At 37.7% G+C, this 26854-nt stretch overlaps 1 protein-coding gene across 2 annotated transcripts in view; it reads right to left on the bottom strand.

Annotated features, from left to right (window-relative positions):
• FIG4 (FIG4 phosphoinositide 5-phosphatase) overlaps nucleotides 1–26854 on the bottom strand; it is a 122848-nt gene that overhangs the window by 94252 nt on the left and 1742 nt on the right. For both annotated transcript variants that reach the window (XM_026511651.4, XM_044388823.3), the window contains exons 2-4: nucleotides 12798–12896; nucleotides 11207–11330; nucleotides 3306–3462 (exon numbers count right to left, since the gene is read on the bottom strand). In XM_026511651.4, coding sequence (XP_026367436.1) covers nucleotides 3306–3462; nucleotides 11207–11330; nucleotides 12798–12896 — 380 coding nt within the window. The remainder of the gene's footprint in view (nucleotides 1–3305; nucleotides 3463–11206; nucleotides 11331–12797; nucleotides 12897–26854) is intronic.

Below are 26854 nucleotides of genomic sequence, written 5' to 3' on the forward strand. Positions count from 1 at the left end.
CTTTCCCAACAATATTTTAATGTAGTGAACTGTTCTAGCAAAATGTTCTAGCGTTGATACAACCATGTGTTGCAGGGATAACTTCTACCTGTCAGTACGTATGAAATGTTTAGTAGTTACTGTGTTTTATTTCCTAACATTTTACCAAATCGTTTTTTAAGTTTATTTATTTATTTTTTTAGTAATCTCTACACCCAACATGGGGCTCAAACTCATGACCCTGAGATCAAGAGTCGCATGCTCTCTCAACTGAACAAGCCAGGCACCCCACGAAATCTTTTTATTTAAATGAATTATTGTATTATATAGTTTTGTAAGTATGTTAAAAGTTTTACCTATCTAGTAATAGTACTTCAGTCTACCTATAACAACTATTAATATAATTGTATCTTATTCTGGATAATGTCCAGTGCTACACAGTATTAATCCTAAAATAATTTCACTCTCTAAAGAAAGTTAAATCACTATGTAGAACAACATAATTTGTTTTACTATTCCTGGCTAAAGAATCATAAAGATGAGGTTTATAAATAATATAAACCTCTTCAACTTTTTCCCATCCTTTGGATTCATATGTGCTGGTCTGATTCATTGTCTTAAAAAATTTCATTACCGAGGTATAGTTGACAAAAAATGTTATATTAGTTTCAGGTGCACAACATGGTGATTCGACAATTCTATACATTACTCAATGTTCACCCTAAGAAGTATACGTACCATCTGTTGTAATATAACATTATTATAATATTATTGACTATATTTCCTATGCTGTACTTTTCATCTTCATGACTTATTTATTTTATAACTGGAAGTTTTTACTCCTTAATTCCCTTCACCTATTTCGCCCATCCCCTACACCCTCCCCTCTGGCAACCACTAGTTTGTTCTCTATGTTCATGAGTCTGTTTCTGCTTTTTGATTTGTTTTTTATTTGTATTGCTTTTCAGATTCCACAAATAAATGAAATCATATGGCGTTTGTCTTTCTCGGTCTGAATTATTTCACTTAGCGTAATACTGTCTAGGTCCATCCATGTCATGAATTGCAAGAGCTCTTTCTCTTTATGGCTGAGTGATAATATTCCATGGTGTGTGTGTGTGTGTGTGTGTGTGTGCGTGCGTGTGTGTATACCACATTTTCATTATCCATTCATCTACCGATGGACACTTGGGCTGCTTCCACACTTTGGCTATTGTAGATAATGCTGCAATAAACACCGGGGTGCACATATCTTTTCAAATTGGTGTTTTTATTTTCTTTGGGGAATACCTAATTAAATTTTAGTTAATATACTATACCTGCCTGTAAGCTATGCGGGATATAATTTTTTTCAGTTAGTGCAAGACAAAGGACCACGTTATCCATTAAATTCTTCTTATTTTCATCTGACACAGATTATTTTTTAACAACCCCACTTCCAAATATCATTAAAGACAGTATCACTGGAGTCCAAAATCTATCTAAGAGGGTCTTAAGCAAGAGAGCCACACTACCTTTAAATCTTGGTCTGTATATCTATTAAAATCCAAGCTTAAAAACTAATAAAGGGTACCTGGGTGGCTCAGTCAGTTAAGCATCCAATTCTTGATTTCGGCTCAGGTCATGATCTCAGGATCATGAGATTGAGCCCTGCATTGAACTCCACGCTGGGGATTGAGCCTGCTTGAGATTTTCTCTCTCTCTCCCTCTGCCCCTCCCCCACTCTTTCTAAAAAAAAAAATTACTACAAAGAGAAAAAATCTAGTTAGCATGCCTAACTTTGTTCCGTTTTGACCTTTATGTTTATAATAAATACATTTTTATAAAATACATTTATGTATTGAAATAAATCCATTCTACTCTTTTCTCTATCAACTTATTAATAGACTTTTCCCACATTCCCAAGGCTCCAATAATTTTCCTCCAAAACTTAAATCTACAGAAAAATTGGAGGGAAAAACAGTACAATAAATACCATTATGTCCTTCATCTGAATTCACTATTAAATCTCTCTCCTTAAACACACACATATACATTCACTCTCTTTAAATGCTAGTTACATTTTATTTTCCTAAACCAATTCAGTAAGTAGCAGACATAATGACACTTCACTTCTAAATATGAAAAAACAAAATCTCCTAAATAATATCATTTTTATACTTAAAAGTTAATATATTTTTTTTTAAAGATTTTATTTATTTATTCGACAGAGATAGAGACAGCCAGCGAGAGAGGGAACACAAGCGGGGGGAGTGGGAGAGGAAGAAGCAGGCTCATAGCGGAAGAGCCTGACGTGGGGCTCGATCCCATAACGCCGGGATCACGCCCTGAGCCGAAGGCAGACGCTTAACCGCCACGCCACCCAGGCGCCCCTTAAAAGTTAATATTGATTCAATATCACCTGGTATATTAGCCATATACCAAATGTCCCAATAAAGTCCTTTATAGCTTGCGTGTGGGTGTGCATACATGCCCGTGTAAGCATGCATACATTTTAATCCAGGATCCAACAGATATTCATGTGTTGCATTTGGTTGTCATGTCTGCTCTAAAATCTAGAGCAGTCCTCTGGCTTTTTCTGTCTTTGATGACACTGACATTTTTAAAGAGTCCAGGCCAGCTGTCTTACAGAATGCCCCACAAGGATGGATTTGTCTGGTTATTTCCTCATGCTTAGATTTAAGTTAAATGTTTTTAGCAAAGTATTGTCAGAGGGGAGGATGGGTGAAATAAGTGAAGGGGAATAAGAGGTACAAACTCCCAGTTATAAAGTAAGTCGTAGGCATGAAAAGTACAGCACAGGGAATATAGTTAATAATATTATAATAATGTCATATGGTGACAGATGGTAACTACACTCACTGTGGTAAGCACAGCACAATAAAACAAAAATATATATATTTTTAGCAAGAAAACTACACAGGTAATCTGTGTCCTTCCCGCTGCTTCATAGTGAAAGGCAAATAATGTCAGTTTTGTCTCATTATTGGTGATGCTAAGTTTGAACATTTGGATAATTATGTTTGCCATTTTTTTTCTCTTTGTAAATAAAGAGATTCATGGAGTATATGTTAAGACTGAGTGAATATTCTGTTCCTCAATGATAACATCTCACCTAATGGCTTTAGCAGCTTTTGTTGATTTTCACCTAAATCAACTGTTAGAATGGAAGTTTATAATAGACCTTGAACAAAATTATAGAATTCTGAGCTAGTATTTTACATTTTTAACATGATATCTATAATCTTTTGAGTTTATTTTGTCTTCTACTTGGTCCACCGCATTAAAAAAAACAAAACAAAACAGTAGTTACCACCAGTACATACCGAGCTTCATCAGGATGAGTAATTCGTACAGAATCATTAGGTATATAGATCATATTTGTATCTTCAATCTTATATATTGCATGACCTCCAATATCTGCCATCTTCCTCCTTTTAGTTATTAACACAATATAATAGCCTTCTAAAAACCTGACAAAACCTACACAACAAAAAGAGAGACAAATATGTTTCTTACACTTAGTAATGCTTTTAGATACATATTTAGAGGGTAAAAGATTTTTGACACATTTCCTACTTTATTTCTATGATTTATAGCTGTAAAAATTTTCAGTCATATTACAATCTCTAGAAATATCTATACTGACATTTATCTCACTTAAAAAATATTCTAAACAATTTTATTTCATTCATTCTTTTATATTTAGTCTCATTCCAAATAGGACTGAGGTGCTTTAAGCAAAAATACACACAAGATTAAGGGGAGTTGTTATTTAATAGGTATAGAGTTTCAACTCACAAGATGAAAAAGTCCTAGAGATCTGCTGCACAAGGCACACATAGTTAATACTACTGTACTGTACACTTAAAAATGGCTAAGATTGTAATATATATGTAAAATAAATCAATATATACTAGTAAAGAGAATATAAAAACAAACAGAAAACCAAGTAAGTTCTCAGAAATTTCAGAACATGCACTGTGAACCTCGATGGGGGATAAAGATTAAGCACCTCCCTAGATTCGTTCAATCATGGAACCTCATCTTTTTTAAAAAGAAATTAACCAATGGATAAATGTTCTGAGGAACATACTTTGGGATATGTTGCTCAAAAGTTAGAACAAACTACACAGACTCTTGATTACTAGTGGTAAAATCCAACTTGAGCCATCTTTAAAAAAAAAAAAAGAAATTTATATTAAGGATACTGAGGTGGTCCATGATACCAAAAGGCAACAATATGACTGGGCCTCAGAAAAAGACCTAGTCAACATGCATCTCTGAACATGTGCTCCATTCTTGTCTCTCTCCATAGACTAGCCTATGGAGACTCTCCATAGACTAACACAGCTGCTAATAGCTCTAGGCTTTATATCTAAAAGCTTTACTGGGAAGAAATAACTTTTTTTTATCAAGTTCAATTCCAGAATTCCTAGGGAAGGACTTGGACTGGCCTAACTTGGGTTGGGTGCCCAGCCCTGGACCAATCAATAGTTGCCAAGCTATAGAATCACACTGCACTGGAAGCCATTTATACAATCACTAGGTGACTGAGATGGGGCAATGAAAGGTGGTGCCAGATCCCAGAAAAGTGGGTGGTTTCAGCAAACATTATATCCAGTAAATTGTATATCCTTCATGCAATCTTCCTCAAGCATCATTTGTGAGAGTTAAGCTTTTCAAGAATGTTGGAGCATTATAAAGTTATATTTTATGTCAAATCATTGGAGTACACATGTTGTACATTGGTGATTAAAGAAAGACCATATGTGTTATGTACAGAAGCATTAAGTTCTCGGCAACAAGCTAATTACTCTATAGCCTCAGTTAAAAATTTTTTAGTTCCCAGAACTTTTGCTTTGGGAGTGAAAACTAACTCCCTTTGGGGGTAGGGGTCATTTCCAAAATGGTAACACGAGGTGCCCAGCAGATCCTCTCTCCACTGAAACAAACATAACTGGTGAAATTTATAAAAACAAAACAAAACTTTGAAAGTTTCTGGGAACTGTCCTAATGTCATATAACAAATGGAGAAATATTTATTCAAGAAAATCTACTAAACCTTGGTAAGAAGAGCAAGTGTGTGGTATCTGAGTCATAACCTGCTTCTCTTTCACACCCCTCTCCCAGTCCAGTGTGACTCTCTCCCCACTTCTCAGTCTAAAGCCCAGGTTTCTGCTCAGAAGGTGAAGACCACCAGAATGTCTCATCCCCTTCAGCTCTGTGTTACTGGAACTCTATTTCCAGGCAAGCCCCACCAAGATCAAGGCTTCCATCTTCTCCCCAGGATGACTGGTCAAGAATACTGGGTCCCCATTGCCCTCACCCTCGCTCACTCATAGGATAAGTCAGATACAGTCATACAGCCAACTTTCTATCAGAAACAATGGAGGCCACAAGGCTGTGGGATAACATATTCAAAGCACTAAAAGAAAAAAAAAACTATCAACCAAGAATCTTATATCTAGCATAACTATCTTTTCAAAACTAACTTTCTCATGTGCACGTGTGTGCTCATGCATGCTTGCACTCTCTCTGTCTCTCTCAGAGTGTTATATTCCATAAAGTCTGATCCAGGATCTTGATGCTATGAATTTTTGCTCTAGAGGTGACAAATATCCACTGTTTGTGTCTTGTTATTCTCAGCTGACAAAAAAGGAAACTAGTAATTGACTATATTAACATAAGTGAGCTAAAATATATAAGAAAAAAGATGCCTCAAGGATTTTATGAGCCAGCCTACTGAGGAAAAGATGCCATTAAAATAATGAAAAATACTTGTATTTTAGAGATCCACAAAACACAAACTGCTTTTAAAAAAAAAAAATGTTCATTTACTCCTTTGTTTGCCTTAGAGACTAGCAAAAAATTACCTGATTAAAGATAAAGGACATAGGAACAGGGAGGAAAAAAGCTGATGACAATCTCATTAAAAGCAAGTTAGAAAAAAGCTATCCTTTTAGAAGGATAAAACTTATAAAAGTAAAGCCCTTGAAAGCAGCATAAAAACATGCAAGGGCTTAAATAATAAATATTTCCAAAATGAATGAGTTTTCCTTTTATTTTTGTTATACTTACTTTTTTTTGTTTTTTTTTTGTTTGTTTTTTAAAGATTTTATTTATTAATTTGACAGAGACAGCCAGCGAGAGAGGGAACACAAGCAGGGGGAGTGGGAGAGGAAGAAGCAGGCTCCCAGAGGAAGAGCCTGATGTGGGGCTCGATCCCAGAACGCTGGGATCACGCCCTGAGCCGAAGGCAGACGCTTAACGACTGCGCCACCCAGGCGCCCCTATACTTACTTTTTATACAAAAAAATCTCTGCAATAATTTCTCAACCTACATTCCAACTGAATTTTAATTTTATGTTTTTAGCTCAAGACTATTTATACCATTCTACCTTTCTCTTCATAATTTGAATAAAGGGAGGTAAATATATTGCACAAAAGAGACTCTTCTACCAGCACAAATGCCTTCAGCTTATTATAAATGAAATTATTTTCTTCTTCCTTTTTACTACCACTGGGAATTGTCGCTCTCTTTTTTAAAAGGTTCGTATCCAAGAGAGCCAACAATTAAAAGACCTTAATACGGCACAGACATCTGCCAGGAGTCAGCCTATTCGTCCCTTGAACACACCAAAATGAGAACAAGTTTTTTCATCTTCATTCTGTTTACTTCTGACCCCAGACCAATTTCCCTGAGTACTTCCAAGAAGCCAAGATGACAGTCATCATGCAAAAGTGATTTCTCTCTCTCCAAGTAGAGGAGGCTATTTCATTTGAAATGGACACCAAGCAAAGTATACAAAAAAGGACAGTGTAAGAGGATATAGTGGGAGTGCTGGTGGCTGGACAGGACCCCACCAGCCCACCAACAGCGAAGAATGCAATATCCCTGTTTCAGGGGTCACCATGCCAGCGAGTCATTATCTTAAAAGCCTTCAGGGAGACTGAAGGTGTCTTGGCAGAGAAACATGAAACAGAGAAACATGAAAAACGTCCACAAGGTACATAGGACCTTTGCACAACAGAGCCCTCTAGAACCAAAGTGACTCTAACACCACATCTACTGCTCCCTCACTAGCCTGAGGCTCACGTTTTGTTGTTGTTGTCTTCATTACTATCTTGGATCTGCAATCTATTTCTAAGGGTGTTGCTTTAAATAACAACTGAGTCCATCACTTAGTCTGCTACAAGGATACTTATTCTACCACTCCCCCTCAACATACGAGCAGCTTGAAAGACTATCCTCTGACAGGTGACATAGGCAGAAAAAGGCCATAAACCTGCAGCTATGTACCAAAAGGGGCTGGAATGGTCACAGAGCTAAGCCTAGTGAAGACTACAGGTACCCAGGGGCACCTGGGTGGCTTCGTTGGTTGAGCATCCAACTCTTGATTTCAGCTCAGGTCATGATCTTAAGGTTGTGAGACTGAGCCCCATTTCGGGCTCCAGGCTGGATTCTCTCTCCCTCTCCCTCTGCCCCACAACCCCTTTTCCCCACTCGAAAGAAAGAAAAAGAAAGAAAGAAAGAAAGAAAGAAAGAAAGAAAGAAAGAAAGAAAGAAAGAAAAATGTCTACAAGTAACCATCCACCAACTCCATCTATGTACCCCAAGAGCATATAAAACAACTTTGGGAGGGATGCTCATGATCCTATTCAGTGGTTTCCCAAACCTCCTGCTGGCCATTAAATAACAATGGAGGTGAGAAATGTACAAGGTAGACAAATGTCCCATGTCGAGGGACCAGCAATGATTCATGAGTTTTTCATGGGTACCAAGCCCATGAAAAGACATGTAAATAAACTGAAAGAGTTTGGAAACTTTAGAGCAATTTGAGATAGCTACAACATCCAAGTGCATGGCCAATGATCTTGCCTTGAATAGGGCATAGACTAGTTTGGGTTATTATTGAACTTATAATTGTAACATGTGCTATGTCACATGTGGCCAAGCTGCAGACTAGTTATGTACAGTAGGATCATGTGTTGGTCTATGACATCCTGGTGGAAAAAATCTGGTCCATTACTACAGATAACTGAGACTCACTGCTCTAGATTCTTACAGATGATGAACTAAATTAAGCATAATAACAGTCTAAAAACATTCCAGCAAAATACTATTCACAAACTAAGCATGCTGAAAAAGTTAACTGGGCAAATATTTTGGCCACAGGATAGAAGACAACTATTCTGGTCATTTCTCATATGTATTATTCTGACAACCAGACTATACATTTTTCAAAGACAGGCATTTTGTGTCTTGCTATTAAGTATCCCTCATTATTTCTAAGACAGTACTTCTAGACAAATCATAGACTTTCATTAACTCCCTATTTACTCTTCACTCATTCTAAGCTTTATTTACAGTGTTGAACAAGAATACATAAAATACATTTCCATAAAAATAATAAATCCTTACTTAGTACATTACTGTCTCACTTTCCTGGGAGGTTAGTCTTTCAGTGACTTCATTACCCAAAGACAGTTTCAATCCTAAGAGGCCTCCAACCATAAGAGAAACAGTGACCACAACACCTAAGAATGTCACCCCTCAGAGAAACAAGACACCTTCAGCTTCTCACCCAAAGTTTACTAATACTTGTGTATACAATAAATACGTGGTTACAGACCTAGTTATCAATTGATAAAAATCAAGCTTCTGGTCTTAAAAGTTTAGTTACCAATAGATTTAAAAGGAGGCAGAGAATATTGCTAGAAGCAACTACGCCAAGAACAATGAAGGATGACTAAAGAACCATAAAAACAAAACAGTACAAAGGTCTAGAGGCCATTTAATGTAAAGGCAAACTGCTCAATATAATTCCAGGATACCCAAAGGCAGCTATTTTTAAACAGTTCAATAACTGATCATTTCATTACTCTTAATCATCAAGGAAGGTTCAATTTTGGATTATAAACCCTGGGTAATGAGGCATGCAATATTACATACACCTTAGGAAATTTCCACTTGAAAAAGTTATAATAAAGTATCAGCATTTAAAGAAATAAGTTCAACCTAATAAGTAACTAACACTGAAATTAAACCTACTATATTTAAGACACATTGTATTTCTAGTTTTTAAAATTTTTTTATTTTCTTCCAGTTTTTTTTTAATTTAAAATATATTCAACACTTAAAGTAGAACTTAACACTTACATAATTTATGGAATTTGAACACATGAACTCACTTGACATCCACCTACGAACACTTATCTGTTGAATATATAACTTCAACATACTTGTTGAGACTGAGCAGAAAATGTAGAAAAAGAACCAGTCCTAAGAAGAAACTAAACCTACCTACCACTCTTGACCTTCCCTGACAGCCACCTAGACACAAAATAGACCTGAAGGGGTGACACAGGAAGAGCTGTGAGAGCACTCTGAGAAAAACTTCAGATACGGCAGAATGTAACCAAAGTTTTAACAAATACGGAGTCGCAGAATAAAAAGCGCTAATGAGAAAAATGCAAGAATTTGAAACTATACAGGATAATTAAGTCCATATTAATTTTTTTTTATTTTTTTTTAATAATGATTTTTTATTATATTATGTTAGTCACCATACAGTACATCCCCGGTTTTCGATGTAAGGCTCGATGATTCATTAGTTGTGTATAACACCCAGTGCACCATGCAATATGTGCCCTCCTTACTACCCATCACCGGTCTATCCCATTCCCCCACCCCCCTCCCCTCTGTAGCCCTCAGTTTGTTTCTCATAGTCCATAGTCTCTCATGTTTCATTCCCCCTTCTGATTACCCCCCCTTTCTTTATCCCTTTCTTCCCCTACTGATCATTCTAGTTCTTATGTTCCATAGATGAGAGAAATCATATGATAGTTGTCTTTCTCTGCTTGACTTATTTCACTAAGCATTATCTCCTCCAGTGCCGTCCATGTTGTAGCAAATGTTGAGAACTCATTCTTTCTGATTGCTGAGTAATATTCCATTGTATATATGGACCACAACTTCTTAATCCAGTCATCTGTTGCAGGGCATCTCGGCTCCTTCCACGATTTAGCTATTGTGGACATTGCTGCTATGAACATTGGGGTGCATATGGCCCTTCTCTTCACTACGTCTGTATCTTTGGGGTAAACACCCAGTAGTGCAATGGCTGGATCATAGGGTAGCTCAATTTTTTTTTGTTAACATCTATGGATACCAATCAGTCAACATTGCAGACAGTCCAGCAGGTTTAAAAAATACAAAGATAATGTTGTTAAATGTTTAAAAAAAAAAATCAGACTCAAAATCAGGCTCTGCCAACAGAGAAGCAGAGATATAATCGCCCTCTGCTTGCCTGCCAAGGCCCCATGCGATCTGGCCTCACTCAATTCCATGCCAACATTCCAGGACCCACGGACATCTTCATGCCTCTGCCGTCATCCCTACTGGGGTTCTCTCACCCCTTCCCCACATCCACCCAAATCTTGTTCCTCCTTCAGGTCCAGCTGGAGTCTCATTTTGCCCAGGATAACTTTCCTAGACATTCCAGGTCCAAGCCATCTACCTCTTACATAATCTCCACTCCCATTTAACTTTCTCTACACAGCTTGGCTCTTAACTGCAATCTTGGAGTTACCTCGTGTATATTAGTTTTTGTCCTTCATCCTAGTGTTGTCAGCCTAAGACTCCCAGGGACAGATCCACAGTATAGCAAAGACACGTGTACTGATCCACTGCAAAGGAAGATGGTGTCCACACCAGAACTGTAGGGCATCTCACTGCTGTCCCAGAGCTAGACAGCAGAATCCTTAAGAGCCAAAACCATGTCTATATTGGTGAATAAATGAAGTATAGGCATCATTATCGGATTTGGGGGAAGGATGGAATTTAAGTAAAATTTAAATAGAGAGGTTCAGACCAAAGCAGCACTGTATATAAAGGGATCAACATCAAGTCCCGACCGTGGAGCAGATGTTTACAGTCCAAGCTACTTTTTTACTTTTTCATTCCTCAACAAGCTAGACAACAGGCTTCTTAAAGACCAAAACCACGTTTATGTTAATTCATATCCTATATGAAACTGAGCAGCATATACCAGATGCCAGATAAAAGCTACTTGATATCCGATTGGTGGACAGTGAAATTTTAAACAACCAAAGCCACAGATGATGGGTTATAATTATAAAACTACATAAAACAATCTTTTAGTAGTCTCTATAGGGGAAAAAAAAAAAAAAAGAAGTAGTAAGAAGGAGGTACATTTCTTACCTACAACACCAAAAGCTGAAACAGCTCGAAATAACCCAGAGGATCCTTTCTGTCCCATCTTTGTTCTGTTTCCTAGATCCAAGCGGCCAAGAAGTTCTCTCACTTCTTGTTGAGTATATACATGCTAAAAATAAGCAAATTTAATCTGTAAGGTGTTGTTTATTCTTTAGATTATATATTGCTTATAAGAATCACTAGCTATTTCATAGAGAAGTACATAACAGTGCAGAACTAAGCTATAATTTTAAAAGCCAACAAATTCTTTAACATTAGCAATTACGGGTGGTTACTGGATCCCATGTCGCGATATCAAAAAATTTTGTCGAAACCTCATCTTCTGGGGCGCCTGGGTGGAACAGTCCATTAGCGTCCAGTTCTTGGTTTCAGCTCAGGTCATGATCTCACAGGGGTCGTGGGATCAAGCCCTGTGTCAGGCTCTGTGCTCAGTGCAGGGTCTGCTTTAGATTCTTTCTCCCTCCCCTACTGCCCCTCCCTGCTCACTCACACTCTCTCTCTCTCTGAAAGAAATAAATAAAATCCTTGAAAAAAAAAAGAAGTCTTATCTTCTGAACCATACATTTAAAGGATCATAGACAAATTTCAAGAAATCTGTGAACTCCTTAGAACTGTGTGCGAAGTTTTGACTCTACATACATAGTGTATTTTTATGAGGCCCACAGCTTTTCTTAGATTCTCAAAGAAATCCCTGATCAACTGTTCCCATCCTCAAGTAAAACCAAGAATCAATATATTAATAAAAACTCCCATAATAGGGGGAGAATGAAGAACGATACCCATGAGTGCTGGAAATCACAATATACAATTTATCCAAAATTATCATAACATAGAAAATAGTTTTACAAAGAACTTAGTGCAAATGGGTTGCAAACTGCAGCTACCAACATATTTGAGAAACTAGCAATTCACGTGGGTTCACAATAGTCACAGACAGAACTTCAATACAAAGGGTAAGTTAGGTTCTCTCACTTGAAAGAGTTAAAATTAATTATTCAATACCAGCCTGCTGTATTCCACTTTTGACTAACAGTGTCGTGGTTTTGTGCTACCTGAATTAAGTCTGTACTCCTGCTCTGGATACTATAACATCTGGATAAGAACAGCTTCACATTTCTCTCATGCATAGCGAGTCACCAGAAGATCACCTAGAGGTGATTTTTAGCAGCATAATAAAGTCTGTAGCACAGAAATCCGCCCTGACTTCAAGTAGCTTCATATTAAAGCACAGTAATAAACAATCTCTTCAGTATATGCAATATTGAGAGTTAGATTAAATCCTTAAAACACCACTTCTTTAAGAAAATACATTCATTATCTTATCCAAAGAGTTTGCTTTGTAAAACAAAGCAAAATGAACGACAAAGTGTAAATTCCAGCATACTCTGTAACATCAGTAATTCCTAGAAGCCAGATTAGAGATTTCAATTCCAGCCACTCATGAAAAATAATTGTAATTTTCAGATGCCTGATGAAAAAAGGAAAAAAAATATATCACTAAAAGCTATGAGGATATTTCATATCCTTTAACAGGTACAAAAGTTACTGTTTGTATTCAGGTTTGCAAGATACTTACCCTATCATCAATTATGACCAAATCTTTTGGTTCTGTTCTATCAATCTTCAAAACACGATATTTTGTTTCTGCATGATTGCTCCCAACTAGAAAGTATCTCTATAAATGAAAAGAAATGTCATTCGTTTTTTAAGGCACTTCTCCTTATACACATTTTACAACCACTTTGGTTTTTGAAATTAAATACTGTAATAAAGTCGGATTACTTTTGAAAAGAAATATTCCTTTTAAATATAACTGGCAGATTAAAGAAAGGCTGATTCCAAAAGGTCAATTTTAAAATTGAAATATTCTTAGTGATGCCATGATAAACATCAGTCTGGCATTTGAAATGTACCCAGTAACCAGGTCAAGATTAATTTAATTATATTATATAGAGATTAACCTGATTGGAGACTGATGTTTAAACTTTGCTAGGAGGAAGCAGCTCTAATAAGAATCAGAAAGCTCAACATGTAATTAGGAATGCTTAGACAATTATAGCTATGAAAATACTGAAATTTTATCAAATAAATCTTTACAAATTTTCTGTTAAACATTGAAAATGACTTTAATATAGCAACTATAAAAACCCCAAAGTCCTATAAAAGATTTAAATGAGTGTAGTTTCCCAGATGGCTTTTTATAGATAAGCTACAGGAAATAATTAATATTCTTTCTTTCCTGAATACTTCTTTGGTGCATTATATCCGAGCACATTAGTCTTCTTAAATAAACACTAAGAATAAAATTAATAATTAAAATATAAAAAAATAACAATCTTAAATTTAAAGAAAATGGTTTTAAGGAAACTTAAACAAGGTTAAGTAAGTTTTAAGAAAATAAGTAAAACCCATTAGGAAAAATTACATAAAGATATTTTGCTCTAAAAATGTCCTTAAAAGTGGCACTTTTTCAACATAGCAAAAATCGAGAAAACATTGCTACAATCAACTGGCATATTACCATCTCATCGGTCAGTTAAGATTTAGATCCACAAAACAATTAAATAACAAATAAGATCCTCGAGATTAATGACCAAACTGAAGTATGTAGACCATGGAATTCAGAGCAGGAAAGATTAATGTGCGGTACAATAGGTACAGAAAATGTCAGAGGAGTCGGGACTTGAATTGAGCCTTAAAGGATAGGAAAGACCTTTAAAAGTAAGATTTTAGTGTATATCAGAAGATGAGCACTTAGTTATATTGTTTTAACCCTCCATCTGCAGAAATAGGTGGAAGTTTTTATTATTAAGTATAAATCTGTTTACAAAGGTCTGATCTAGACTTCCAGGCTATACAGAACAAAATTATATGTTAAAAGATGATTGGTTCTGGGGGCAAAAGCCCCAGCCCCTGTGCCACCCCTGCTAATGCCTGGGTGGGGCAGGGGAGGGTGCCTGTAATTAGTAAACACAAATTCAATTAAAAGATGATTGACTAGCCCCATCTTAAGAGGAAAGCTAGCCAAAAAAATGGAATCCCTTATCTCCGAGTAGGAGTACAGTCTGAATGACACTATCAGTTATAATAAGGTAGCAATAGAGCAATTTTAATAAAAATTAGTAAACTAACTTGAGACATCCAGTGACTAGGACTTGATGCACTGGGAGAGCAGCCAGAAGGGCGGGGACAATGAGAGGGAGGCATCAAAGATTCTCAGCCTGCCCTCAGCTAATTCCTGTCCGGGGGACCCCACCCCCGACTGAGAGGAAGGGGTGGTAACCAACCTAATAAAATTAACTTCAGAAGAATGGTTTGTAAACTATACATGTTTGTTAACAAAAAATGGAGCCACCTTCTTGCGGACTTGCGGAAAACAGTCCCCACTAGAGGAAACAGCAAGTGCAAAGCCCTGAAAGGGAAGAAGCTTGCTGTATTTGTTAGAGGAACAAGGTTAAGGGACAAATGCTCATAAAACAGCTAACACAGTGAACAGTGTTCAACACAAAGAAGGCACTCGATGGCTGTTAGTTCCTTTTCTCCGCTTTACTTTTTAAGATGTCAGTGAGTCTATGCCATTGCATTTAGAAAAAGATAGAAAAACAGAGGGAAAAAAGAGAGTACTTTAGAGAAGGAAAACCATGTACAGGACCAGAATGGAGCCAGAATGGGAGAATGCACCAATCTATTAGTAATCAGTCTTTGTCCTCAGGAGAGAAGAGCATGCAAATTAACAACCGTGAATAGCATGCTGTAATAGAAGGATGATGACAACATAGGAAGGGCACTTAACTCATTTGGGGAGGGTCAGAGCAAGCCATCCAGAGGCTGGTGTCCTCACACTGAAGGACCTCTCAAAAGGACTCCATGTACAGAGCCAAGATAAGATGAGTGATACCTACCGTCTCCACCTGCAACAATCCTCTCATCACCTGCTCCCTCCCAAAGCACTTTCATTTATATCTATAGCACTTACTTCTGAAGGCCTTACCTAAATTTGTTAAGGATGTCTGCCCCCTTCACTTAATTATATGCACCACAGAGACTGGAGCTAACTCCCTAACCTCTGTGGTTGTTACCCTGGTCTGGTAGCACAATCTGGTTCCACAAACATTGAGTAAATATTAGGTAAAGAACACCACCTACCACAGATGAATCATTTACTTCGCTGGATAACTTTCTACAAGGTTTGCGCGAACCCATCTTCTTTGGGTAAGTGGATCTCTCAGTAAGGAAGAACATCACAGCTTTAGGGGAGCTAAAATCCCTGAATGAAATTCCTAGAATTTTAATGGATCCTAGGAAATTTAAAGAGTAATTGCAGTAGGACTATGACTTGGCAGCTTGCCATAAAAAGACAGTTGTAATTCCTGAGTACTAGTGGGCCAATGATTTATTGGCCTTTGGTGCACCCACATGGAAGGGCAGCTCTACACCTAACATATCCAGACTCTTCCAAAGACTCCATGAAGCAGAGGAACCAACAGCTAAAATCCACAGAATTTATAAACAGATTTGAGTGAGAAAAAGAAACAGGAAACAGTGTAACTATCCACATTCTTTCTTCTAACGTGGTCCAAGAATCCTAAAAACGTTTTGTGCAGAGAAAAGCGACCTCATGTGGAGCCAGTTATGTGGGGAAGAAAACCACAGCTCTGCCTTGGCCTGCTGTGGATAGAATCTTTTGCCTGCACTGCCCTCTGGTGGGCAGTTGACCAACGACTTTTACAACATTTTTTTTTTTAAGCGCATCATCAATCCAATTATTTTTGTTTGAGCCTTGTGGTGCCACTTACTGATTTAGGGATGGACCGTAGGGAGGCAGGTTTGAGGGGGAACCAACAGTTCTGTTACAACATACCCAAAGAGGTCAAGTGAGAACTTCTGAGTCTGGAGCTCAGAGGAGAGCTCTTAGAGCGTGTCAGCAGCACATACGTGGCCTTCAAAATCATGGGACTGGATTAAACTTAGTATGGAGAGGGAAGATAGAGACAGAGCCCTAAAAAACTAGCCTGAAGCACTCTACATAAAATTATTCAGAGGCTGGATATAGAGAAGACCAGGTTAGAAGACTGAGAAAAATAGCCAGTGTTTTTAGAAAAACCCCAGGATGGCGTGGAGTCATCAAAGCAAAGGGATGAGACCATTTGGAAAAGAAGGCAGCAGTCACATCCACATCGAATGCTGCTGCGACTGGGTGCAGCCACTCCAGAAAACAGTATGGAGGTTCCTCAAAAAGTTAAAAATAGAACTACCCTATGACCCAGCAATTGCACTAGTAAGTATTTATCCAAAGGGTAAAAATATAGTGATTCGAAGGGGCACATGCACCCCAGTGTTTATAGCAGCAACGTCCACAAAGAATAGCCAAAATATGGAAAGAGCCCAGATGTCCACTGACAGACGAATGGATAAAGAAGATGTGGCATATATATCTATATATATATGTATCTATATATAATAGAATATGACTCAGCCATCAAAAAGAATGAAATCTTACCATCTGCAACAACATGGATGATTAGAGGGTATTATGTTAAGTGAACAAAGTCCATCAGAGGAAGACAAATACCATATGATTTCACTCATGTGGAATTTAAGAAACAAAACAGATGAACATAGGGGAAGGGAAGGAAAAATAAAATGAGATAAAAACAGAGAAGGAAGCAAACCATAAGAGACTCTTAATTCTGGGAAACAAACTGAAGGTTGCTGGAGGAGAGGAAGGTGAGGAGATGGGGAAACTGGGGGATGGGCATCAAGGAGGGCACTTGATGGAATAAGCACCGGGTGTGATATGCAACTGATGAATCACCAAATTCTACCCCTGAAACTAATAATATATTAAATGTTAACTAAACTGAATTTAAATTAAAAAATTTTAAAAAGGAAATGAAAGAGAGAAAAATAAAAACTACTGCTGAGAGGTCAAGGAAGATGAGGACATGGAAGTGCCCAGGGGATCTAACAAACTGGATCTTTTGAGTGGCCATTCTGTGGGCAATCTCAGTGATACAGTAAAATCCACAACACAGCCATTTGAAGAGCAAATGAATAGTCTTCTGGATAAAGATGACAAAGTGAACACCTCTGTTCCTCCCAAACACGTTACTAAAACTATAGTACAGTTTTTTTATGCTCATTGTTTTAGACATAAGCCCCAAGGGTAAGGAGAAGAGTGGAGACAGCAATAAAAAAAAAAAAAAATCATCTGAAACTGAAAAGCACGCCCAAGAAAGTTGAACTCTAAGCTGGCAGTAGAGAATTCAAGAAACAATCCAATTTACACTACAGAACTTCCAGAAGTCGTGGAAATGTACGGCATCTCTTATCTCTGGTGGTAGGAGTGTAAAATTTCAGAAAAATGAAGATAAAAAGAAGAGAGCTCAATCTTCTAAAGAGAAAGGAAAAAAAAAAAAGAACAGGCTTCAAACCAAAGATCAAGAAATGAGTAATATTAGAAATTCTTAACAGCAACAGCAGAAGACAGGAACATAATGCCTTCAAAATTCTAAGGGAAAATTCACTTCAATCTTAAATTCAACATTAAATCTGTCAATCAAATGTGAGCGTGGGAGGACATTTTCAGAATGCACAGGCTCAAAAAAATTACTGCCCATGAACCCTTTCTCATGAAGCAATTGGAGGAGGTACACCACCAAAATGAGGGCATAAATCAAGAAAAAGGAAGATGCAGGATCTGGGGAAATAAGGCAATCATCCCAAAAGAGGCTATGGGATGATGTGAAGGGAGATCCCAGGATAGCAGTCGTGCTACAGGCCTTGGGAGCAACCAGTCCAGATTTGAGCCACTGCTTCAAGAAGATGAAACGGATAAGAATGCCCACCACTGTGTGTGAATGCGCTAAGGATAGATTATATATCAGGGGAAGTGGGGGTTAAATTCACTGTGGGTCCTTAGTAAGAAGTAGGGACTGCAGGAAGAAGGAAAGGCAATATCCAGCACTGGCAGTCTCAAGTTCAAACAGTGAAAAAGGAGGTCAATCAGATGTCCAAAAGCAACAGGGAAGGAAAAGAGGGCAATCACCGAAATGTACAGGATTTCCATAAACCAGGCACGTGCCAGCTGGATTGCCCGAGTGCACACACACATGCAGGTACTTATGGCCCAACACCCGCAGGGGAAAACACTTGTGTGTGTTTGTACATATGCTGGGGGCGTGGGGGTTGGCTGGAATGGGGGTGGAGAAGTAAGATACCCCAGAAAGCTACATTTAAAAGCCCATTAAGATGGAAACTGATCTGAGCTGGCCCTCTTCTGGAAGTGAAGTATCACTGTTCAAGGAAAAGCTTAACATTTCAATATGTAGCTTTAACAGTGGTGACCCAGTATGAAGATGAATGTGTTTCTAAAATATATACATGAACTGCAAATGGAATGTAATAGCTAATCCGTTTAACAGGAAATTCAGTATCTACTAACATCATTATCTCCTTTTATAATGACAGGCTAATTAATCACTCACTTTCATCTGAGGGAAGAAAATCAGCTTTCTTCAAAGAGAGGAAACTGTAGGTTGCCTGACAGCTTCAATTAATGTTAAACTTCACTTGAACTTTTGGAATAAAGGTATTATTTTTAAAGATCACCATGAAGTTACTTCTCACAATCTAACACAATTTCAGGCCTTCCTCTTCACCTATTCCCGAAATCCCACAATCAGTAATGTAGCTCGAAAGAAATGAGCCTCTGACTGTCCAGTTCACTCTTCACAACTTCAGGGCGTTAAAAAAGCTTCAAATCCCCTGTAGAAGTAAGTGGAAACTTGGTCGCCTTCAAATCCACCTTCTAAATCAGCTATCGTCACTCTGCTTCTCTTAACTGTTTTATATCCTTTGATTTCCTGCTCAATCCCTTAGCTAACCACATCTTACATTGTTCTCTCCCGTTCCCTCATTACACAAACTGAGGCTAACATCTAGGCTAATTAAGCTTTCTTCATGATGTGGTTCTTACTTAGTTTATTCTATTTTGTATGATAGGGTGGAGAAGAGGGAGAAGCTTCCTTGAATCCTTTTTTTTTTTTTTAAGATTTTATTTATTTATTTGACAGAGATAGAGACAGCCAGCGAGAGAGGGAACACAAGCAGGGGGAGTGGGAGAGGAAGAAGCAGGCTCATAGCGGAGGAGCCTGATGTGGGGCTCGATCCCATAACGCCAGGATCACGCCCTGAGCTGAAGGCAGATGCTTAACCGCTGTGCCACCCAGGTGCCCCCCTTGAATCCTTTTAAACAAGGCAGGAATTAAATAAACACACACACACACATACATACACACATACTAACAATTTTGAGCTAGCAAGAGTAAAGATCATCCTAACAACTTCACCCCTACACATGCAGACACAAAAATCTGCCACAGTTCTGTTCAGCTACCAATTTTCAACTCAACCACTATGTGTTAATTTGTTAGAAAATGATCACTTACTGCAATGGTAAGACCCCCTAGGGCATTACATATTAAGCAAGGGCTATAAATTGGAAATCATCTAAGGTAAACTGCACTTTCATTCAGCATAACTTCAGGCTCCTAAATCCCCTGTGGGCAACTCCTAGTTGCACTAGGCTGTATGAGCAGTAGGGCTGGATCTGACCTTAGTTCACCTGTAGGCCTGGGTCACAGGACAGACAAGGGCCAGGGCATCATCACAGGAGCCAAAGGGCAGCATGAGGGTCTGCGTGCCAGAGAGAACAGGTAAGTTTTGGGAAGAAGCAGACCCTTCACAAGCCCATAGAATCACACCTTCTGCATGCTATCTCCCACACCGCCCTTTCCTCTCCACAGTTTTCAAAATCCACTTCCAAACAGAGGTAACAATGAGCACCTGAACGTCACCTCAGGAGCACTTCTGCCCAGTTATCCTTCTACATGAAGGCTCAGAACAAGAGGCAGCCCATCTCGTCCACTGTCTCTTTTGTTCTTTTGTTCCCCTAATTCTTTCATAACCAATTAATACACTCCCATCAACCAAAATAAGAATGCCCTTATTCTGACTCATACACTTGCCATGACTTTTGTCAATTGTTCCCACCTTTGCCATTCTGACAGGTGAAAATGGGAATCTATTTTCATTTTATTGCTTTAATTATTAGCAAGTTGAATTATCTTTTTATATTCATACTTCTTTTTTGTCAGATTACCTATACATGTCCTTGTCCTTTTTTGTTGGGTTTTTATTTTTCAGAATGATTTACAAAATTTTTGTATATAGGAATATATTGCTTTATTTGTTGTTCAGGCTACTAATACTTTCTTCACAGTCTTTTGACTCTTCCTCTATTTACATTTATAGTTTTAAATGCTTTCTATTAGAAAAGGAAAAAATCTCAATTACCCAATTTTTACCTTATGAAGTTAGAAAAAGGCCAACTGATTAATCTGAAATTCATAAGAGGAAAAAAAGAGTAAGCCTAAGAACAGAAACTGATTAAATAAAAAACAACAATAGAGAAAATTAACTGAGTCAAAAGTTGATTCTTTCAAAAGAGTAGTAAAATTGATAAATGCCTAGCAAAATGGATCAATAAAAAATGAGAGAGAACACAAAAAACCAATATCAGGAACAAAAGTGGAAGTTTTACTACAAATCCTACAGACATCAAAAGTTTAATAAGAGTGGTACCTGGGTGGCTCAGTGGGTTAAGCATCTGCCTTGGGCTCAGGTCATGATCTCAGGGTCCTGGGATCAAACCCCACATCGGACTCCCTGCTCAGTAGGGACTCTGCTTCTCCCTCTCCCTCTGTCCCTATCCCCTACTCATGTGTGTACACTCTCTCTCTCTCAAATAAATAAATAAAATCTTTAAAAAATAAAATAAAAAAGTTTAATAAGAGAATATTATGAACAACTTGACGCCAATAAATTCAACAATTAAGATGAAATAGACAAATTTCTTGAAAAATACAATCTATCAAATGTGATTCAAGGGGCGCCTGGGTGGCTCAGGCAGTTAATAACCTGACTCTTGATTTTGGCTCAGATCATGATCTCAGGGCTGTGCAATTGTGACCAGCATGGAGCCTGCTTAAGATTCTCTCTTTCCCTCTCCCTCTGCCCCTCCCCAACTTAAAAAATGTAATTCAAGACCCACTGGAAATCTGCACAGCCCTATAGCTGCTATAGAAATTGATGATCAGGGGTGCCTGGGTGGCTCAGTCGTTAAATGTCTGCCTTTGGCTCAGGGCATGATCCTGGGATCGAGGCCCGCATCGGGCTCCCTGCTCTGCTGGGAGCCTGCTTCTTCCTCTCCCACTCGTCCTACTTGCGTTCCCTCTCTCTCTGGCTGTCTCTCTCTCTGTCAAATAAATAAATAAATAAAATCTTTAAAGAAAAAAAATTGATGATCAAAATTTGTCCCACAAAGAACCCCAAGCACTTTCAGTAGTAAATTCTAGCAAACATTTAAACAAAGGAATAATATCAATGTTATACAACCACTTTCAGAAAAGAAAAGAAGGAACACTTCTCAACTCATTTTATGAGACCCAAGTTACCCTAATACCAAAATCAGACAAATATGTTAAAGAAAATGATAGACTAATACCCTGAACATAAAAATCCCTAGCAAAATATCAGTAAATAGAATCTAGCAATATATGAAAACAATAATAAAGCATGATGGAGTAAATCCCCCAAATTCGAGGTTCTTTTAACCTTTGTAAATATAATCCACCATACTAAGCAAATGAAGATTTGCATTTGCAGATGCAGAAAAAACATGCAACAAAATTCAGTACCTATTTGTGATTTAAAAAAACTGTCAGCAAACTAGGAATAGGAAAGAATCTTTCTGAGTCTGATAAAGGGCATTGAAAACCTACAGCTAACATCACATTTAGTGGTGAGAGTGTTCCCCATGAGATCAGGAAGAAAACAAGAAAATGTCTGTTCTTGCCACTTCTATTCAGCTTTGCTCTAGAGATCCTAGCCAGTGCCAGAAGGCAAGAAAATAAATAAATAAATAAAAGGCAACCAGATTGGGGAGAAAGAAGTGTTCCTCTTCCTAAACGATACAATTATTTATGTAAAAAAGCTAAGTTAATGAGAAAAAGAAAAGAAAAGCCCTACTAGAACTAATCAGTGAGTGTGATGAGAAAAACAACTATTTTGTGTTGAAGCCTAGGTATTTTACAGTATCATAACCCTGTTCACACCCAAAGTCTGAACGTTTAGATTAGGACCTGAGCTTAGGATTCCCACCATAATTTCCCACTTTGCTCTTCCCATGATACCTTTTAAAATAACTACTTAGAGTTAAGCCCACAAAAAGTTAGTGATCTCTGCTCCTGCCACCTTTGAAGTACTAGGTATTTGCTACGTTGCTCTCTATCTCCTGCTCACTTGTGACCTCGGACAGAGGACTGACCTTCCCCTAGATCATCCCCCCCCCCCACTCTCCCACTCCTGCCACTTCTAAATCCTGTGACTCTACTTCCTTTGTGTAGGTGTATTGAAACTGTACCTTCAATCAAAATGACCCTGTGGGTTTCACTTCCCAAAGTGAAAGTTTGATGCTGAGGGAGCTATCTCCTGACCCCATATGAGAGGCTTATACCCTCCAATTCAGCAGATCATAATCCACATATTCTTAATTCAACACACCAGCTCCAGCTTCTCAACATGGTGACTTTAGCAAAGTTTCAGGATATAAGGTCAATATATAAAAATCAACTCAATTTCTGTATACTAGTAACAAGCAATTGTTAAATCAAATTTAAAATCCCATTTGCAATAGTATCAAAACTCATAAAATACTCAGGAGTAGTAAAATTTCTACATGAAAAATTACAACATATTGCTAAGAGAAAGTAAACACCTAATAAATGGATAGATAAACCATGGTTTAAGAGATTCAATATTAAATGATCCCAAAATGTATAATTTTAGACAGCCCCAATTACAAACATTTTGAAAAATTTAATCTGTAATGCAAAGTCCATGTGTTCTAAACTGACTGAAAAAAATAGTCTCTAGACACATGATTTGAGTGTTCTTCTAGCATATTATCACCTAAAGGTAACTTTATTTTTGTTTTTACTTTATCAATGTTTACTATGCTCTCTTTTCTTTCCCTGATCCTATTTTCTTCACTATTACTATTACAATAGAAGTTTTTGGTTTCATCTTGTTATTTGTTTGCTTGCTTACATTTCTTTATGAAAAAAAGTGCCCTATGTATGAAGCAAAAATGAGAAGAAGAAAATCTTGTAGTAGGTCATGGGCATGGAGTTTCATTTTAGATAAATTTGAATTATACAAATTTGAAATATCTTAATAATTCAAATATTAATAAATCTTCATTTTAAATACATTTTAATTTATAGAAATATTTCTATTAAAATAATAAATAATCTCATAATTTCAAAAAAAAGGTTCAATGTTACTAAGATTCAGTTCTCCCCAAATGGATCCATAAATTCAATGAAATCCAAATCACAATCCCAATAGGCTTATTAGAAATTGACAAGCTGATTGTAAAATTCATATGTAAATGCATAAGATCTAGAGTACCCAAAACAACTTTGGGAGAGAATAAAGTTGGAAAACTTATACTTCCTGATTTCAAGACTTATAATCAAGCTGTAATAATGAAGACAAGGTGGTAATGCCATAAAGAAAAATAAACTAATCAACAGAACAAAATAGAGAGTTTAAGAATCAACTCACATTTATCCAACTAATTTTTCACAAGAGTACTAAAGGAATTCAATCAAGAAATAGTGATCTTTTCAACAAATGAAGCTAGCAATTGATGCATGGAACCTCAAGCCCTGTGGTTGCCAGCCTCCAAGAATCCTTAATGATTCTCATCTCCCGGTACTCATGCCCTTACATAGTCCTCTCCCACTAAATAGGGCTGACCTCGATAACCAACAGAAATTGCGGAAATGATGGAGTGTGAATCCTGAGGCCAAGTTACAAAAGAACAAAAGACATTGTAGCATCATCCTTCTTTCTCTTAGAACACCTTGTGTGGGCAAATCCAGCTACCACATCACAAAGACACTAAAGGAGTCCTATGGAAATGTCCATTAGGTGAGAAACTGAAGCCTCTAATCAACAACCAGCTCAACTTGTCAAGCATGTGAGTGAGCGATCTTGGAACAACTTGTCAAGCATGTGAGTGAGCGATCTTGGAAGTAAATCCCCCAGTCCAGTCAAGCCTTCAGATGATATAGCCCAGATGACATCTTAACTGCAACTTCATGAGACCCTGAGCCAGAACCACTCAGCTAAGTCACTCCCAGACTCCTGACGTACTGAAACTGTGTGAAATATTAAATATTTACGGTTGTCTGAAGCCACTAAGTTTTGGAGTAATTTGTTACACCACAATAGGTAAGTAATAAAACCATATACAAAATTTTAATATAAAACTCACCCCTAAATGTAAAAGTTAAAAGTATAAATCTTTCACAGAAACCATAGGAAAATACCTTTGTGCTCTGGGAGTAGGTAAAGATTTCTTAGGACACAGAAAGCAATAACCACAAAAGAAAAACTTGATAAATTAGACTTTGTTGAAATTAAAAACTTTCGCTCGTCAAAAGATCATTAACACGATGTGTATATATATCAGGTCATCATGCTGTATACTTTAAATATCTTATAATTTTGTCAGTTATACCTCAGTAATGCTGACAAAAATTAAGAAAATGGAACAGGCAAGCCATTGACTGAAAGAAAATATTCACAAAACATATATCACAAAGGACTTGATTCCAGAATATTTAAAAAACTACAAATCAAAAATAAAAAGACAAACAGCCCAATTATTTTTAAGGGGGCAGAAGACTGACACTTCACAAAGGAAGATATAAAATGGCCAAAAAGCACATGAAAAGATGCTCAATATCACTGGTCATTAGGGGAATGCAAATCAAAACCATAATAAGTTACCACTATACAGACACAAGAATAACTAAAGCTAAAAAGACTGACAACACCAAATGCTGCCAAGGATATGAAGCAATGGAGATTTTCATACCTTGCTGTTGTAACCACCTAACATCACCTCTGTGACTAGCAATTTTATTCCTAGGTATTTACTAAAAGAAATAAAAACTTACATCCACAAACATACTTGTTCAAGAATGTCCACAGCTGACTTATTAAGAACAGCTTAAATGCAAAAACAGTCAAATCAATAGGGAAAACGGATAAACTGTGGAATATGTGTACAATGGACTACTATTCAATAATAAAAAGGAACAATCTACTGATACAACATGGATGAACTTGAAAGACATGCTGAGTAAAAAAAGCTAGACTCAACAGAGCATGTATTGTATAAATCCACCCATACGAAATGTTTCAATAGGCATATCTAATCTAAGGTTAAAAAGGAAAGAATATTAGTTGCCAGTACGGAAAGGGGGGCAACTGACTGGATAGAGACACAAGGCAACTTTCTGGGGCAAGACAGGGATGTGGTTAACGTACATGTATATTTTCTGTCCAAATTCTACAACTTAGACTTGCGCATTTCAATGTATCTAAATTTTAGAAAAAGAATCTTATAAAATGAGTGGTGGGTGGGGAGTGGAACGACTTATAGTTAATAAAGGTAATTGGGGGGGGCTGGGTGGTGCAGTTGGTTGAGTGTCCAACTCTTGGTTTCAGCTCAGGTGGTGATCTCGGGGTCATGAGATCGAGCCCCACATCGGTCTCTGCACTCAGCATGGACTCTGCTTAGGACTCACCCTCTCCCCTCTGCCCTTGCCCCCTGCAGTGTTCTGTCTCTCTCTCTCTCTCAAAAATAAATAAATCTTCTTTAAAAAATAAAGGTAATTTTGGAGCTGGTGATAGGTATGTGGGAGTTTATTATATTATTGTTTATTTTGTATTTGTTCAAAATTTCCATAATAACAAAGCTAAAAGCAAAAAAACCCAAAGACACACAAACGACAAACCCAATGTTCTAAACTATCTGGTTCACCAGGAATACAATTACTCTGTCAAATAGCCATAGAAGTTTCTAACCACTGACTCTCAGTCTCTCTATGTAATCTGTCCCAGTGCAGTTACAAACTATCTCTGCTTGGCACCAGGAATCAGACCACACTCTCAATAGCACTGTCCTCTCTGCCTCATTCTTTTCTTCACTGAATAGTAGTGAATAGTAGAGATAGTAGTATTTCTCAGGCTGGTTGCCCTGGCCCAACTATTCCTTGAAACAAAGTCAGTACTACCAGACTTTTGCAGATTTCCAGTCATAGCTGAGTCAGTCAGATTCCTTCTCCTAGCACCTATGGTATGTCCTCGGCAGCACTCAGTGGGTCCTCTAATCTTGCTGTCTTGTTCCTGCCTTTCCAGAAGCTAGGGAATTAGGCTCTGTCAGCGATTCTATGCAGTGCCTTCTCCAGCATCCTTCTGATAAACTCATCTTTTATCTCCAAGCTGGCTGGAGTTAGTTTCCATTACTTAGATGACTAAGAGGGGTAACAACCAAGTTCTAGAATACACATCTCTTCATGTTACAGACACTCTCAACCAGCGATCTATTGGAAGCCTACTGTTTACAAGGCCCTGTATCAGATCTGTGCTGTGAGGACCAGCAGGTTGTGACAGGAGAAGAAGGTGTGGGACTTTACAAAGAGAGAGCAGCAG

This window comes from Ursus arctos, unplaced genomic scaffold (assembly GCF_023065955.2).
Source record: "Ursus arctos isolate Adak ecotype North America unplaced genomic scaffold, UrsArc2.0 scaffold_13, whole genome shotgun sequence".
NCBI lineage: Eukaryota > Metazoa > Chordata > Mammalia > Carnivora > Ursidae > Ursus > Ursus arctos.